We start from the raw sequence: 17,783 nt of genomic DNA on the forward strand, positions 1-17,783 counted from the left end.
CAATACCTGTTTACTACCGGTAGCTCAAACTGGGGGAATAAATGTTTGGAAGAATTGATTAAAAGCCACTGGGCAGGCAAGTAGATATAAGATAGAAAAAAGATTGAAGCCAGATGCTATTTCTAAAGTAAGGCAAGGAAATTGATTCAAACCTTTTTTTTTCTTACAAGGTTTTAGAAAAAAATCCTAACAGACCAATGAGCCATAAAGAGATTCTTCAAGTTATCCAAAAAGAAGGGTTAAAAGAGATTAGGTGAGTATGAATTATTATACTGCTTGCTATTCCTAATGTAAACAGATATATTTTCCAACTGTAGATTTTATAAGTATTGCAGGTACAAATAGTTGACCAAGGCAGCATATGCATTCGTCTGATGTTCATTTTGTGTTGCCAAACTTTCTTTCAGATGTTTTGTTTCTAGATTGAAGTTCATTTTTTTGTGCGTATTTATGAAAACACTGAATAGGGAACTAATACTACTTGGTAATGGACAAAAAGGAGTTTTGTTCATGAACTAGAGGGCAACTTCCTGGTTGGAGTAGTTTCATCTTGATGTCATGTGCCTTAAAGTTTATTTTTCAGATCTGCTTGGGGGAGGAGACTGAGTCGTTAATCATTAAATCATTAGTTATTTCACTCTTAAGAACTGGACTAAGTTAAACTTCTGAGTACTGTATCACTATTATGCTATCTATTGCATGCTTGTTCCAATTTCCTCTGAGAAATCAAGGCAACTTTTAGAAAGATCTCCCTTAATTTTATCCTAATAACAATTTTAAGAGGTTGGTTCAGCCGAGAGGTGATAACAATTTTAAAAGGAACTCCATAGTTTGGATGAACTTGATGTTGTCCATTCAAATCTGGCACATTAAATACCATATTCAAATATCTGCCATTTATCTAACATTTAACACTATCATTTATTTATCACTTTAAAATTTGTGGCAAGCTCTTGTAACTCTGTATGACTCTGGGAACTTCTAGAACAAGAGGGCTTGAGATTGTTTATTTCTTGCTTGCATAGACGAATCTGACTTAAAATATTGTTTCCTTTACCCACAAGAGTTTGAGAGGAGTTTTTTTTTCCTTTGCTCCCTCTTTTCTGATATTCTGCCACTGACTGGAGCTGTTGCATTTTCCAGAGATTTGCCTTTTTAAAATGTCTAATTTTGATGATTATTCTTGCTTTACTGGGTTAAAATTGTATTATTTATTTTGATTAATTATTAATTGAACTAAACCAACCCAGATGTTTCTTTTGGAAATGCAAAAAGAATAAAAGAAATATAAAACTTTTTAAGAAGTTAGAAAAATTACCAGTAGTAAGAACATCATATTACAGTACATTTCAGAATTTAATTGAATGGATCTGTTTTGGTACTTTAAAATATAAGCTATTCTCTTTCTTCAATACTTTACATAAAAATAAGGTAGTCAGGCATGTTTTTCTTAAAGGCATGTTTTTTTAAAAAAAGGAGATTTATTGAAAAATTCTTATATGGACATTGTAGCTTAAGCTTCAGAATTGGAAGTTGTCAGAAAAATAGTGCAAGGCTGTATCCAATGACACATAATGCTATATTTCTTCAGAATTAACTTGATAGGTGACTTCCTGGCTCTGGTTCCAGTCTGGATCAGATGCTAGAATGAATTAAATTATGCTCAGTGGTCTCTCCCAAATGTCAGATGCTTGCTCTTGATAACTTTTCTGCTTTATAAATCTCTTGATCATAGATCTTTTAAGCTATTTGTTTCTAAGAAGCATGATTTCTGTGTAACAATATGGGCCTTTCCCCCCCTAGCCACAGTAATAAATAAATAGAAATAAAATAATTTCCAGGTTCAATAAAGGGTCATGAAGTATTTTAAGCACATATATTTTATTAAGTCACGCAACCAACCCACGAGAGATGTTTATTACATTGGGAGGAATATGTTTGTAAAATGAATGTGGAACATGTAATTCTCAGTTGAAATCTGTAATAATGGAGCAGTTTCAGTAATATTCTTTGCTCCTACTAGAGGTAGCATTGATTCTGCAACCTTTTATATTAATATTTGTTATCCTCAGTGTGATTTGGACTTGAATGCCAAAGTAGTATCTTTTATTTATACTACCAAGACTCTTCCTTGAGACTTGCATAGCCTGTTTCATGAATTTGTCCCATTTCTGTCCCCTTCGTTCTCTATAATCTAAGGAAAATGTCTGGTATGAATTGTGTGGGTGGTCATTGGAAATATATGAAAATATTGTTTTACTGACATACTTACATTTTTATCTTGTTTCCCCATTCCCATCGTCTCTTTCCATTTGTTTTGGGGTTTCTTGGATTTCCATCTTTTCCAGAAGGTAAGAGCCACAATTAATGAATAAATTCCTTTGCACATAAGTAATGCTACATTTATTTAGCTTGCTTTGCATAGAGGCTTAGCAATAATTTCATTGCTATTGGGATGAAGAATCATTTCTCTGTGTATCTAAAGCTTGTTTGTGGGAGGCTATGGCTAGCCAGCTGAGGTGGGAAGGGCTGACATTTGCCAGTCGCGTCTTTGTTCTCTTTGACCTTGAATGAAAGAAGCTTGGCATTGGGCTCTTCTACTTGGGTGATTGACTTGGCAGGGTTTTCTGAACCATCTTGGTGTTTACTCTAGGAACTTCTGAATGTTGAATTAATTAAAGCAAAACTGGGGGTCCTTTCTTGGCCCAAAGGCGGCAATCATTTAAAACCTTCCAGGGTCATGCCAGGGAGCTGTACGGAGTAAGACCATTCGCTTCCTTCTTATGCTTCCTTTATTTATTTATTGTTAGAGTTGGAAGGGACCATGCAGGTCATCAAGTCCAACCCCCTGCCTAAGCAGGAACCCTATAGCATCCCAGCCAAATGGCAGTCCAATTTCCTCTTAAAAATGTCCAGAGTATTGTAGTTCACAACGTCCACTGGTAGGTTGTTCCACTGGTTGATCGTTCTGACCATCAGGAAGTTCTTCCTTATTTCCAGGTTGAATCTCTCCTTGGTCAGCTTCCAGCCGTTGTTCCTCGTCCGGCCCTCCGGTGCCCAGGAAAATAATGTGATCCCCTCCTCTCTGTGGCAACCCCTTGTATACCTGTAGACTGCTATCATGTCCGCTCTGGCCCACCTTTTCTCTAGGCTATCCATGCCCAGTTCCCACAGTCTCTCTTCGTAAGTCTTGGTTTCTAGACCCCCTGATGATCTTGGTTGCTCTTTCTCCCATAGCTTTTCACATAAACTGTTCCCTTCAGAGTCCCATTTCCACAGTTGAACACACACACACACCTTTCTTATAACAATTTAAACTTTTAAGATGCCTGAACTGCTCTAAGGAAAGGAAGGAATTATTTTTCTAGAGTGATTCCGGAGGATGTGGCATGGAATTTAAGTTCAATTGGATTTGTATGCCGCCCATCTCCAAGGACTCAGGGCGGCTCACAACATATACAAAGAAACAATAGTAAATCAATCCAATTATTATACATAAAAACAATCCTTAAAAATTCTAATTTTAAAAAACTTCCATTAACATGGAAGTTAACATTCCATTCCATTAACATTCTTTAAACAATCATATTAAAAAACATATGTTGGTCAGGGGGAGGATCTAGTAACCCCAGGCCTGGCGACAAATACCTGGCCGCAACTGGTGCACCAGGTGGACCCGGGCAAACGCCCTGCTCGCCACACAACCACAAGATGATGTTCTAAAGTCAGCTGTGGATTGAAGAGGACGCTCAAGTGGCGAACCCTCTCTGAGGGGGTCAATAATCCCCCACCCAGGGTAATGGACGGACAGATGGACGTGTCCTTGGGAAGCAGTACCCACAGCCACTCCATCTCCGGAGGTTTAATTGATCTCCATTTTATCCTTGTGCCGCAGTTCACATATTTGAAATATTCTTCATTGGCATCACTAAAACAGTAATTGCTATATAGAGGGGTGGGGTCAGTTGAAATGACAAGGGGAGTCCAGCAATATACCTCTGGCTAGTGTTTTCCTATTCAGACTACTGGCACATCTACATTGTGTTTTTTTAGCTACAACACACTTCTAGAAATATAAGATGCATCCCTGAGAAAGGTTGTGATTTCCACACAATGAGTTAATGAACTTACTTCTGAAACCATTATAAAAATCATTATTGGCTTTGCAACTTCTCCCTCACCTATGAAGAGAAGTCACACTGAAACCACTATCAGAAGCAGATGCATTTCCTGAGTCCATTTAAACAAGCTCTTTGCATTTATTTACTGGCAATTTGTTCCTTGCACTGTTTTTTGGCACCATCTTTCTGTATTCTAGTTTTAGAGTAAAGATGAGCTGCCTATGGCTTTTTGGGACCTGGAACCCCTTTTTAACTAGAATCCCAGAAAAGTGGTGGCGTGATTTTGTACTGTTGGAGACAAGAGCTACATGAAAAATATTGTTTGAATCTTCAAATGCTTTAAAATGAGAGAGAGAAAATGAAACAGAGATCAACACTCCAAAATCCAAGGGGGAAAAGTTAGTGCTATATCCATATTATGTACCATCACGTTCTCTTCTCTTCAGCTCTCAGGTTCTTTCTAGATGTGAAACATGGTCTTATTTGACTAAATGTTGCCCACTGCTTATGTACAAACAGAAAAAAAGGTTTCTGTTTGTACATAAGCAAAGGAAATGAACTGATATCTCATTGGTATTACAAGCCAAAGTAAATTAAGTTAATTGTTTTATGGGAGTAAAAGTTAGCCAGCGCTTTTCTTATGACTTTGGTTTCAGACTAGTCTTGTGTTTAATTTAAATTCACACTTTTTGACATATTGGGGTTACAGTTTGTGCATCTAGATTTCATGTTTGGCAAGCTTAATGCATTGTTCATAAATGAAAGTGATTGGTTTATGAGTATATTAGTTGCTTTTTACTGGGTGTTGAACTCTAAACAAGCACACATTGGAAGCAACTTGGAAGAATAAAAAGACTGAACATATTATCCCACTTTATTCTGGAATGCTGCTTCTCAGCTTTATTATGGATGCACAACAGACACTGGAATTTGCAGTTGAATTAAAAGCAATTCTTATTTTTGAAAATACTGTGAAATTGATGCATTTTATTCTCAATCCATCATATTTTAATGGTTTTTAATCCCAGTATGTCTGAAGCAAAGAAAACTCTGGAGTCATTCCCAGAAATGCTGCCCAGAGTCTGCAAGGAGTTGGGTGGCTTATAAATGTAATAAATTAAATTAAATTAAATTAAATATTAAAACTATTTTCTTAACATTTTGGTTGTCAGGGTTACAGAAAGGTCTAATATTTCTGCTGCATTTTTTAACATACAGTATTGCCTGGCACTTATGTTTGGGAATATGACAGACTATGTATGAAATGACTGAAGAAATTTCTTTCCCTTCTGGGAATTCTCTGAATAGGAAGAGCAGTTTCTCTTTTATAATTAATGTGCATATGAACTTTTGGTGCTATATTTTGCAGTATATGCTTGCTTATAGAGAATTTACCTGTGTTGTCTCTAAAATTTCCCTTAAGTGCCACGGACTGCATCTATATCAGTGATGGCAAACCTATGGCACACGTGCCACAGGTGGCACATGGAGCCTTATCTGCTGGCATGTTAGCTGTTGCCCTACCTCAGCTCCAGTGCACATGTGCGCTCTGGCCAGATGATTTTCAGCTCACATGGAGGCTCTGGGAGGTATTTTCAGCTTCCAGAGGGCCTCCAAGGGGGGTAGGGCAGGGCATTTTTGCAGCCCTACCTCTCCAGTTCCAGGTAAACCTTTGGAACCTGGAGAGGATGAAAAACGGGCCTATCGGCCCCAGCAGAAATTGGGAAATGAGCCATTTCCAGCCTCCAGAAGTCCTCTGGTGGGGGGCGAGGCCATTTTCGCCCTCCCCGGGCATTGAGTTATGGGCACTTGCACATGCACAATAGTGCATGCACACAGTGCTTTCGGCATCTGAGGGGGAAAACAAAAAAGCTCTACAGAGAATTGTTAAAACTGCCCAGAACATCATTGGGCTCCAGCTACCTGCCCTGGATGACATCTTCACATCTCGCTGCTCTAGGAAGGTGCATACTATTCTCAAAGACTCTTCTCATCCTGCTTACAATCTTTTTGAACTGTTGCCTTCTGGCACAAGATACAGAACAACTAGAACTCGGACCACACATTTCCTGAATAGTTTTTATCCCAGAGCTATACTCGCACTTAACAACGAACTAAAGGGTCACCATCAGTGAACTGTTGGTAATACTGTATTACTTGGTTTGTCATGTAGATGGTTGAGTGGTTTAGGATGGGGAATTTGTAGTGGGTGGGACATTTTATTCTATTTTTTAATTCTATTTTTTATTCTATTTTTAAATTTACCTATTCTAATTTTATGTATGGCGGGACTGGTCTCTGGGTGTCACACGACTTTCGTTGCCAATGACAATTCGTTGTTTTGACAATGACAATAAATTTATTATTTAAAAAAAAGGTTTGCCATCACTGATCTATGTCAAGTCTTTATTTATTAAAAAATGTTAATTTGCAAATACTGAAGAAATGTTTAGAACTTAGTTGGACTTGCGCTCAAAATAAATAAAGTTGGGCAAGACATTTCTTGGATCATTTATTTTACCCTCCTGTAATTCCTGCAGACACAAAGTGTGATAGTTGCGCTCTGTATCACTAGTGGCTCATTCTGAATTTCTATTTCCAGTGGAACTTCTCCGCTTGCATGCCTGAATGCTATGCTGCACACCAACTCTCGTGGAGAGGAAGGAATATTCTATAAGGTTCCTGGGAGAATGGGAGTCTATACACTGAAAGTAAGTGAGTGCACCATCTTTTAACATTAAATTATATTTCACCTTTTATTTTTATTTTTATTGGTTATATACATTAAAAACAGGGTACAGAAAAGTAAAGGGAGTATATATAATGTATATTCTAGCAATTATAGTTTACTTATATAGCATGCGTGATTGGGGAAGGAGAGGGAGGAAAAGGGATTTAGAAAGAAAGGAAAGAAATACAAGAGGAGGAAGAATAGAAAAATAAAGCAAGAAAAGAGTAGCAAGAGGAGTGTGGGGGACCAGCGTTAGAGCTGGGGCTTCTTTGTTTTGCAGCCTGTAGTTTCAGTGATTTATAAATTTATTCATTCAGTTTCTTTGTAGTTCAAAATTTGTGTCGATCGATGTTTACATTTTATCGTTTCAATTTAATATTATGATTCATGTCGTTATTTACTGGTTTTACATGCTGTTTTAGTTGTACAGTACATTTTTCTTGATGTATAATTTTTAAGTAATTTCTTTTTTTTAACCAATGGTACCATTTGTCCCATGCTTTATAGAAATCTGTCTCATCCTTGTTTTGCAATTCCATTGTTAGCTTGGACATTTCTGCACATTCCATTATTTTAATCAAAAGGGATAGAACGGTTGGGTTTTTTTCCTGTTTCCAGTATTGTGCATATAGAATTCTTGCGGCTGTAATAATGTGAATTATAATACAGTGAACCCTCGAGTTTCGCGTCCTCAAGGATCGCGAAAGGGCTATTTCGCGAGTTTTCAACCCGGAAGTAAACTCCACCATCTACGCATGCGTGCCCTTCCACGCATGCGTAGATGGTGGAGTTTCCCCGCCGGGCAGAGGCTTCCCTGGGTCTTCCCCCTCTTGCCCCCGTAAGACCCCAGCGGCGGCGCGAGCAACGGCGTGGGCGGGCGGGCGGCACGCGCGGGGACACCCCAGCTCGGCTCCCCAGCTGGGAAGCGGCCCCAGCAACAGCGTGGGCGGGCGGGCGGTGCCCGCGCGCTTGGGGACATCGCAGCTCGCTCCCCAGCTGGGGAGCCGAGCTAGGGAGTCCGGACCGCGCGCGCGTTGCTGGGGAAAGCGCGCGCGCTTGGGGAATCCCTAGCTCGGCTCCCCAGCTGGGGAGCGGAGCTAGGGATTCCCCAAGCGCGCGCGCTTTCCCCAGCAACGCGCGCGCGGTCCGGACTCCCTAGCTCGGCTCCCCAGCTGGGAAGCGGCCCCAGCAACAGCGTGGGCGGGCGGGCGGTGCCCGCGCGCTTGGGGACATCGCAGCTCGCTCCCCAGCTGGGGAGCCGAGCTAGGGAGTCCGGACCGCGCGCGCGTTGCTGGGGAAAGCGCGCGCGCTTGGGGAATCCCTAGCTCCGCTCCCCAGCTGGGGAGCCGAGCTAGGGATTCCCCAAGCGCGCGCGCTTTCCCCAGCAACGCGCGCGCGGTCCGGACTCCCTAGCTCGGCTCCCCAGCTGGGGAGCGGAGCTAGGGATTCCCCAAGCGCGCGCGCTTTCCCCAGCAACGCGCGGGCGGTCGGGACTCCCTAGCTCGGCTCCCCAGCTGGGAAGCGGCCCCAGCAACAGCGTGAGCAATGGGGTGGGCGGGCGCGAGCAACGGGGTGGGCGGGCGAAGGGCGGGCGGCAGTGGAAGCAAAAACACCATCTGCGCAAGCGCAGATGGTGTTTTTACTTCCGCACCGCTACTTCGCTAAAAATCGATCATCGCGTGGGGTCCTGGAACGGAACCCTCGCGATGATCGAGGGTTCACTGTATATCTGTTTTCTTTATTGAAGTTTTGTCTTATGATTCCTAATAAAATTGTTCGGGTTTTGCATGGATGGTCTGGGAGGTGATTTGTTCTAGCATAATTTTGATTTTATACCAATATTTTTGGGTGGTTTCACATGTCCACCAGATGTGGTAATATGTACCTAGTTTTTCCCTGCACTTCCAACATAGTGGTGATAAATTTGGATACATTTTTGCAAGTCTAGCAGGTGGCAGGTGCCATCTGTAGAACATTTTGTAATGATTTTCCTTATATGAAGTTGCCATCGTTAGTTTGTAGTGGCACATGGAACCTTATCTGCTGGCACGTTAGCTGTTGCCCTACCTTAGCTCCAGTGCGCATGTGCGCTCTGCCCAGATGATTTTCAGCTCACATGGAGGCTCTGGGAGGTATTTTCAGCTTCCAGAGGGCCTCCAAAGGGGGTAGGGCAGGGCATTATATTTCAATCCACAAACTACCAGTTAAAAAAAATGATGCAGAAGTTTTAAAGAAAATTTCCCAATTGGGCATAAGATAGTAGTGACAATATGTGGTGCATGGATTTGGCAATGTTCCTGCATTGACCCTTATGACTGATTAGATCATAAACCAATTGTTACCTATTAACTGAAAATCTTAATTAACTTAACAGGAAGTTCATTGAATCAAATCCATACAATTCATAGTTAGGTGTTTGAGAAGCTGTTAAAAATAAACGAAACCTATTGATTTACACCATTGATTAATTTAGTCCAATATTATTAACACTGGCAATAGCTCTCCAAGCTTTCAGACATGGCTTTACATTCTTGATCGAATCTAGAACTTCTGCATGTTCTGTCACTGAGCCGTGTGTGTGTGTGTGTGTGTGTTTCTCTGAGAATGTAAATATATTAGCATAGGGAAAGTATATTGGTGGATGCAAACCGATATATTGGTTATTGTAAACATGGGGGAACGTTACCCTTATATGTTTGTCTGTCTTGTTTATGTATGTGTTTTATGTGTATATAATTTAAAAAATTGTAGAATGTACTGATGAAAATGTATTATCATGAAGATTGTTTTCCAAGAATTATATTTTTTACAAACTAAAGAAACTAAGTAAAGAAAATGTTAAATATGATTGTACTAATAATTTGAGGTGTTTTGAGGTACACAAAAGTACAGATGTATGGTAGTCTCCATTCCTTGGAACTTTCGCAGGCATCTTTTGGGAATACTGAGAAATGTTAATAGTCTTTTTGGACTGGGGGGTATGAGATCCACTTTTCCTCTGGAGCTGTCAACCTAACCTGTATCCATCTATGTAAAAAAAGCAGGAAATTGCTCTTGAGTGTAAGGCCTTGTGAATTCAGAGACACATTTATTTAATTCTCTTGTTAGCCGCCCCGAGTCTACGGAGAGGGGCGGCATACATACAAACAAACAAACAAACAAACACATACATACATACATACATACATACATACATACATACATATATCATATCATATCATATCATATTGGTTTACTACTATCTTATTTATTTATTTATTGTTTGCTTGTTTGTTTGAAATTTCCAGTCCTGTTCTGGAATTTTCTTGAAGTCTCACATTCAAGTACTAATCAGATCCAAATGTGCTTAGTTTTCTTAAATACCAAAGTTAAACAGATGCTTCCACCTAAATGGTCCCATCCATATTAGCTATCTGCAGATAAGGTCTGTGCCATCTTTTAGAATTGCCTTTAATTTTAATGGAGCTTAGATCCATGATATTCATGGAAGATCATGTTCTTTCATTTTTGAATTAGTGCCATCCACTTGTTTTAGAATTTAATTCTCCTTTATGCTAAATTGAAATATGAAAGTACACATTACACATTAGATTCTTCTGCCTGTGGGTTTGTATAATTCTTTCTCTGTTTCTCATTTGCAGAAAGATGTTCCTGATGGGCTGAAGGACTTATCTGAAGACTCAGAAGAAAGCAGTGATATACAATCAGATTCCCCCACTTCAGAGAGCAGCAGTAGCAGTAGCAGTGACCAGAGTAGCAACAAGGAAGGAAGAAAAAGCAGGTGGCAAAGGAAAGGTAGATAATCCTAAAAATATATCTTCTTCCACCTCATCTCCATGTCCTTCCTCTCCATTGGTTTTTATTGCAAAATCAATCGAGATGTTTTATTAATTGCAGTTGTTCATGAATTTTGTAGTTGGTTATGCAGCAGATTAGAGCCTAGGAGCTGAGATGGACATTGAAGCTTTTATGGATTGTCCTCGTAGTGCTCTAGATCAGTGTTTCCCAACCTTGGCAACTTGAAGATATCTGGACTTCAACTCCCAGAATTCCCCATCCAGCATTTGCTGGCTGGGGAATTCTGGGAGTTGAAGTCCAAATATCTTCAAGTTGCCAAGGTTGGGAAACACTGCTCTAGATTACTATTTCTTAACCTTTTTCTCCCTTGAATCACTTCCCACTTTTAAAAATTATGGAAGGCCTCAAAGGAACTTCATTTGCATGGGTTGTATTTATTGATACTATATTTAAAATTAGAACAGATACATTTGCTGCCCAAAATGCTTCTTACAATTATTTGATGGGACCTTAATACAGTATTGTATTATTATTTTTTTAAACATAGGCAGGCAATTTTGACTTTTCCAATCTCTGGGAGGGACTTGCGGAAACACCAAGGATCCTAGGACCAGTTTTTAAGAAACGTTAACTCTAGACCGGGGGTGTCAAACTCAATTTCACTGATGTTATGTTTGACTTTGGTGGGCTGGAGTGGGTGTGGCTAGGGTGGGCGTGGCTACCTCAAAGTCAATTGTGCCGGAGGTGCCTGTGGTGGCCCGAGTGCTCTTCCAGTGAAAATAGGTTCTCCTGCTTTTTTTTTGGCTACAACGGCTTCCTGCAACCCTCTGCCAGAGAAAACGGAGCTGGGTAGGGCTGCCTACAGCCCTTCTGAGCTCCATTTTCATTGGCAGAAGCACTGCAGGCTGGTCCTTTGCTGTTTCCAGGGTGGCCCTGCAGGTCAGATCCGGTCCCCAGGCTATGGAGTTTGGCACCCCTACAGATACCGAGTTGGTCCAGATCTCAATGCATATTAGGTCTTTTTAGAATAAACCCCTCTTCTGCTGACACAACAGAATGTCACTTTTCTCCCGACTGACAGCAGAGTGGGTTATGATGTTGTCCTTTCTGCCCAGAGACCGAGTCAGATTGGAGCCATGCCCCGTTGCCTCTCTCCATTGTCCCAGTTTTTGACTTGGTCTTTCCTTATAGAGACTTTTTTTTTTTTTTTGCCTTCCGGACATTCTTGGACTCTCCTTTGGTATTCAAGCCGATCTGGATTTTGACAGCAGCAGGAGCTTGCTCTGCATTTCCGCGAATCTCTTGGCTGCCTCCACATGCTGGCCATGCCAGTTCACGCCACACTAGGTCCCCTGACCGGGGTGGGGGGGGGGGGGTCATGGCAACATGCTGGTTAGTCCAGGCTTCTGGCAGCCAACCCTTGTTACAGCTGATCATTGCTGGGATGCAGGATGCTTTGCAGGGACTCTTTAAGTGGATCCTCTGTCTGCAGAATTCAGTGTGACAACGTGCCGAAGATCCAGTAAGGTGACCCAAGGCTGCAGTGGTTTAAAAGAGGCACCTTTAGCGATTTCATCTGTTTAGCAGTCTAGCATTATTTTTTATTTATTTATTTAACCTGCCTGCCTTTCAGGCAATATCAATAAACGAGATTATCTCTTTTGTCAGAACGATGATAAGCTAAGGGAGAATTAGTGGTGGAGTGTATATCAAGCATACTATACTGTATCCTGTGGCATGCATGATTCTAATGTGTTTTTACAGGCAGTCCCCAACTTACAACCACTGTTGAGACTGGAATTTCTGTCCTGTCGTAAATAATTGTAGTTGTATGTTAAGTCATACCCAATTTTAAAATAATTTATTGTTGTGATTGTTAAACAAATTATCATGTTTCTAAAGTGAATTGTGGTTTTTAAGCAAATCATGTGGTCATTAAGCAAATCCAGTTTCCCCAACCATGGCAAGAAAGGTAGTACAGTATATTGCAATCTTGTGACCGCAAGAAACCAGTCATGAATGCTTGCCAAATTCCCCTGTTGTGATCACGTGACCCTGGGGGTGATGCAATTATCATAAATGTGAGTACAGTTTGTATCACTTTTTCCATTGTAACTTTGAACAAACAAGTCCAAGACCACCTGTATATCCTACAGATATATGCAGCATCACATACAAAGAGCAGCATCAGAGGAACTGTTTGGTCCCACAGTGGGTTCTGAATGCCAGTAGCATTTTTTAAAAAACTGTTGAAGATTACCGTTAATTTGCCTTAAACCACACCTTCTTTCTCTCACTTAGTACAATAAGCTGAATTTTAGCTCCTCTGAGTTGCAACCACATGTCCAGTGCTGAGATAAAAGGGAAATGCATTGAAGTTCTAAAATATTGTGCAAAAGGCATTTTGTTATGTGGAGAAGCTAGGTCTTACAGATTGTATAAAATCAAGTTACTGAAAGAATTATGTAAATAACCCATTTGAGCAAATTTATTTCATTTATACTGCTACACTAGAGTATTTTAAACACCATGGTTTCATCTCAGACCTATTCTGATATTTAACTGAAGATTGTTGAAAGTTCAAAGGGGATGTAATTAATACAGGAAGAAGTATCAGCAGATTACATGACTTTCAAGTTAGCATGTGTCTCTGGAGGGGATTGCTTTATTGAGTCTTGCTTCAGCTACAGATTGCTGACTGTTTTGAGGCTTGGTAATAAAATTAAGGTGCCAAATGCTCTTTTATTAGAATGGGATTTCTTCCAACATGTGCCAAAAAGGCCTCAAAATTATTTATTTTCTCAACAAGAGTATACTTGATAGTTTGTCTTCCCTGACCCAAATAGCTTGTAGTTGTCAAGGAAACCATTTTGACATTCATAACTTGGAGGTAAATGAAAAGTGCATGAAGGACTTTTCACACCTATTGTGTTCAATATTCCAAACACTATAATTGCAATTGCAGTACTGCTAAGCTATGCAGATCAATAATGGCAATTATTGTTTAGCTGGAGGTTTGGTGTAATTCTTTCAGTAGCACACCCATGCAAGAAATATATTTATGGATCATCATACAATCCAATAAAACATAATAACTCCAGGACTCGGGAAATATTTGTATTCCCCTTGTAACATATTTTAAAAGTTGCTAGATAGATTTGGATCTCCACTATATAGCCTCCACCTGAATGCATGGAATGAAAAGAAGTTTACAATCACTTGATAATTGGAGTATTGAGATATGTTCACAGTTGCCCTGATTTTTTTACATATAGTTTTACACTTCAGTGTTGTTTTAGGAATATTGTATGGAATTTACATCTGGCCTTCATGCAATTCAAGAGTATCTAGAAAGCTGTTAAACCCATGGCTCACAACCCTTCTACTATATTGGACTTTTACATGAAGACTTAATAGATGAATAGAGAGGAGGGAAAAGTAAGATACTTCATTCTTTAGTTCTATGGAATTTCCAATATATTCACTAAAGACAACATGATGGTGAAAATTCATGTACTGGGATTGAGTCATGTACAGTTCTTTTAATTAAGCCGAAGTGGAGAACCTTTAACTTCCTGAGAGTCACATTCCATTCCAGGAGCAAACGTCTATGGCAAGTTACTGCTTGTTTTTGAGAAGATAACTTATAACTGTATATCAGCATTTTCAAAATGATAGCAGTTTAAACCTGTCAGTTCATAACCCTGAACAGCAAAGCTGCTGTTAAATATGCCTTCTAGCCAAAAACGTTGAGTATGCTGCTCTATTTGTAGTAGCAGAAGGATGGGGGTGGAGTGGGGGTTAAATTGTAGAGTTTTAACTGTAGATTTTTAATGCTGTATTCTATTCTAATTCTGTGTGAGTTGGGCAACTATATAAAATTGCTTAATAAGTACATTTGCTGTTTGAACAGAGGCTACGTGAGCCTCAACAACAGAAGTCTGAAGTAGCTAAAGTAGTTTGAATAAAAAGTCAGATTCCTTATTTTGTCCTTTGATAAATGATCTTCACTCTCTTGGGTTGTTTAGAGTGTTGCGGTGGCCTAGAGGTGAAGATGCTTGCCTCGCATTTGTAAGATTGAGAGTTCAATCCTAGGCAGCGACAGATATTTCTCTATCAGGGTACAAAGAAAAAATATCTGCTGTGAACTTCGCATAGGCATCAGGAAGGGCATGTGGTCAGTAAACACTCCGCTCCATTCAGTTGCCCCCTACTCTATTCTGATAAAAGGGATTACAGGGTCATAAAAATAAATTAAAAATTTCAAATATGAACTCCTGATGAGCAGTGTAACATTGATATGGCAAATAATACTGACTACTTTTACATTTTTATAACATTTTCCTCGAGTTTGCTAAAGTTTTGCCTTCCTAGGCAGAGCATGAAATGATAACTGGAACATCGTATAAAGTCATCTGGGATTTGTTTCAGTTTGTAGATGAAATGGGTAGGATGCCTTTCATTATGAGCTCCAACACATGGCTTATTATCTATTCTATACTTTCCTTGGCTCCTTCAACTGGATCTAAGAAGTCAGTGCTTTCTTAGGGGAAGATGTACTAGATGACTTCAAGGAGGAAAGGATCTATCTTTCTTCTGAAAACACCTTCCTTGGATCTTCCCTTCTTAGGGATAGTTGTAGAGAAAGGTGTGGCTTCAATTATAAGTGCACTAGTGTATTATCTGGGTCCTTTTCAGGTGCTAAATAGAACAGAAATGGATAGATGACTATGGTGGATTATCTCATAACATGGATAGAAAGACTGTGCCATTCTTATCATCCCTTAAGTGACTTTTGATAGCTTTAATTATGATATCCTTTTGGATGAGCTGTGAGAGTAGGATACATGTTTTACAGTGCTTCCTTTTTCCTAAATAGACACTACTGAAAGCAGTAGTGAAAGAAGTTGAACTGAAGTGTTCTCTGTCTTAATTCCTAATGTTTAACATGTATACAAAAAGACGCAGGAGAAGTATGATGTCGATACCAAACTGAATCTTCTTTGACAAAGCCAAAGGTGCAGAATAATTCTTGACCCAGTGTAGGGAGGTTCTGATACCTTGGTTGGAAGAAACAAGCTGGATGAACCATTTGTCTAAAAATAAATCTGGCATTGTGTTTGCTCAGGTTGTAACCATGAGTGGTGTTCCATCCTCACTGAAGGAGTAATAATAATAATAATTAATAATAATAATAATAATTTATTAGATTTGTATGCCGCCCCTCTCCGAACACTCGGGGCGGCTCACAACAACGATAAAAACAATATTATACTGGCACAAATCTAATATTAAAAAAAAACTAAAAACCCTATCATAATATACATACCAAACATAAATTATAATAAGCCTGGGGGAAAGGTGTCTCAAATCCCCCATGCCTGGCGGTATAGGTGGGTCTTAAGTAGTTTACGGAAGACAAGGAGGGTGGGAGCAGTTCTAATCTCCGAGGGGAGTTGATTCCAGAGGGCCGGGGCCGCCACAGAGAAGGCTCTTCCCCTGGGGCCCGCCAGACGACATTGTTTAGTCGACGGGGCCCGGAGAAGGCCAACTCTGTGGGACCTTATTGGCCGCTGGGATTCATGCGGTAGTAGTTTTGTGAGTTGCATGTCCTCTTGTCTAATTTGCAGATAGAGGCTGTAACCTTTGCACAACTTCAACTGATAGGCCCCCAGCTGCAGACATTCCTGGAGCAGGAGCCCTAGCAACAATAACCCATGTTTTCCTCATCACAGGATGCACTGCTGGAGCATGGTGTACTTGGGGCTTCCTTTGAAGACTAACCAGAAACTGCAGCTAGTACAAATGCTGGCAAGTGAGACCTGCTGCAGCCATTCAGCAATAGAGTTACAAATACTATTCAAAGCAGTGGCCTGCAAGAGAAGATACTTGTGGGATGACCCTCTCCAGAAAGAACTATTACCTGTTCCATATGTTCATCCCAGTTGGGGATGCTAAAGGTTCCCCATATACCGGTAGGAGAGATGAGCCTGGATATTTTTGTGTAGCACAGAGTAGTCCAGTTTGTACCAACTCTGGTACATTTTTTCTAAAACTGCCAAGACCGACCTTTTCGGCAGTACATTTGATGGGCTGGCACCAGCATATTCAAAACTATTTACAGTGCTCCCTCGATTTTCACGGGGGATGTGTTCCGAGACCACCCGCGAAAGTCGAATTTCCGCAAAGTAAAGATGCGGAAGTAAATACTGTACACCATTTTTGGCTATGGACAGTATCACAAGCCATCCCTTAAGACTTTAAACCCCTAAATTACCATTTCCCATTCCCTTAACAACCATTTACTCATCATTATTACTGATACTCACCATTGAATAAGACACTTAGTGATCCTGATATTTATAAACATAATTATTTATTAACAATAATATTTTTTTGTTATTTATTTGCAAAAATTATTAGTTTGGCGATGACATATGACGTCATCTGGCGGGAAAAACCGTGGTATAGAAAAAAACCTGCAAAGTATTTTTTTAATTAATTTTTTTTAAAAACCCAGTGGTATAGGCTATTTGCGAAGTTCGAACCCACGAAAATTGAGGGAACACTGTATTACCAATTTTAAGTACTTAATTGCACTTCCGATGTTTTAATTGCATTATTTTATTTTTAATGCTATGTTCAATTGCCATGAATTGTGAGATTCAATAGTGTATAAGCAAATATGAATAATTTCCAATGAAGTACTAGGTAAGGACTTGCATGACAATATAATATTAAAGGGGAGTCTACACAATAGTAAAATTTCCTTTGAGTCAAATTTGCCTCTGGTGACTTCATGGATATATCCATATACAGTGATCCCTCGATTAGCGCGGGGGTTACGTTCCAAGACCTCCCGCGCTAATCGATTTTCCGTGTTATAGTGGTGCGGAAGTAAAAACACCATCTGCGCATGCGCGCCCTTTTTTCCCCATGGCCGCACATGCGCAGATGGTGGAGTTTGCGTGTGGGCAGCGGGGAAGACCCAGGGAAGTTTCCTTTGGCCGCCCAACAGCTGATCTGCTCCGCAGCGCGGAAGCAGCAAGGAGCCGAAGATGGAGTTTCCCCGTTGCCCAGGCAAAGGGGAAACCCCATCTTCGGCTCCTCGCTGCTGCCGCGCTGCGGAGCAG

At 40.4% G+C, this 17,783-nt stretch overlaps 1 protein-coding gene across 1 annotated transcript in view; it reads left to right on the forward strand.

Annotated features, from left to right (window-relative positions):
• ASXL2 (ASXL transcriptional regulator 2) overlaps window positions 1–17,783 on the forward strand; it is a 76,964-nt gene that overhangs the window by 37,010 nt on the left and 22,171 nt on the right. Inside the window, exons 2-4 of the mRNA XM_070734930.1 lie at window positions 171–253; window positions 6,724–6,832; window positions 10,494–10,647. Of these exons, the coding sequence (XP_070591031.1) occupies window positions 171–253; window positions 6,724–6,832; window positions 10,494–10,647 (346 nt within the window). The remainder of the gene's footprint in view (window positions 1–170; window positions 254–6,723; window positions 6,833–10,493; window positions 10,648–17,783) is intronic.

The sequence above is a fragment of the Erythrolamprus reginae genome, chromosome 1, assembly GCF_031021105.1.
Source record: "Erythrolamprus reginae isolate rEryReg1 chromosome 1, rEryReg1.hap1, whole genome shotgun sequence".
Lineage (NCBI taxonomy): Eukaryota > Metazoa > Chordata > Lepidosauria > Squamata > Dipsadidae > Erythrolamprus > Erythrolamprus reginae.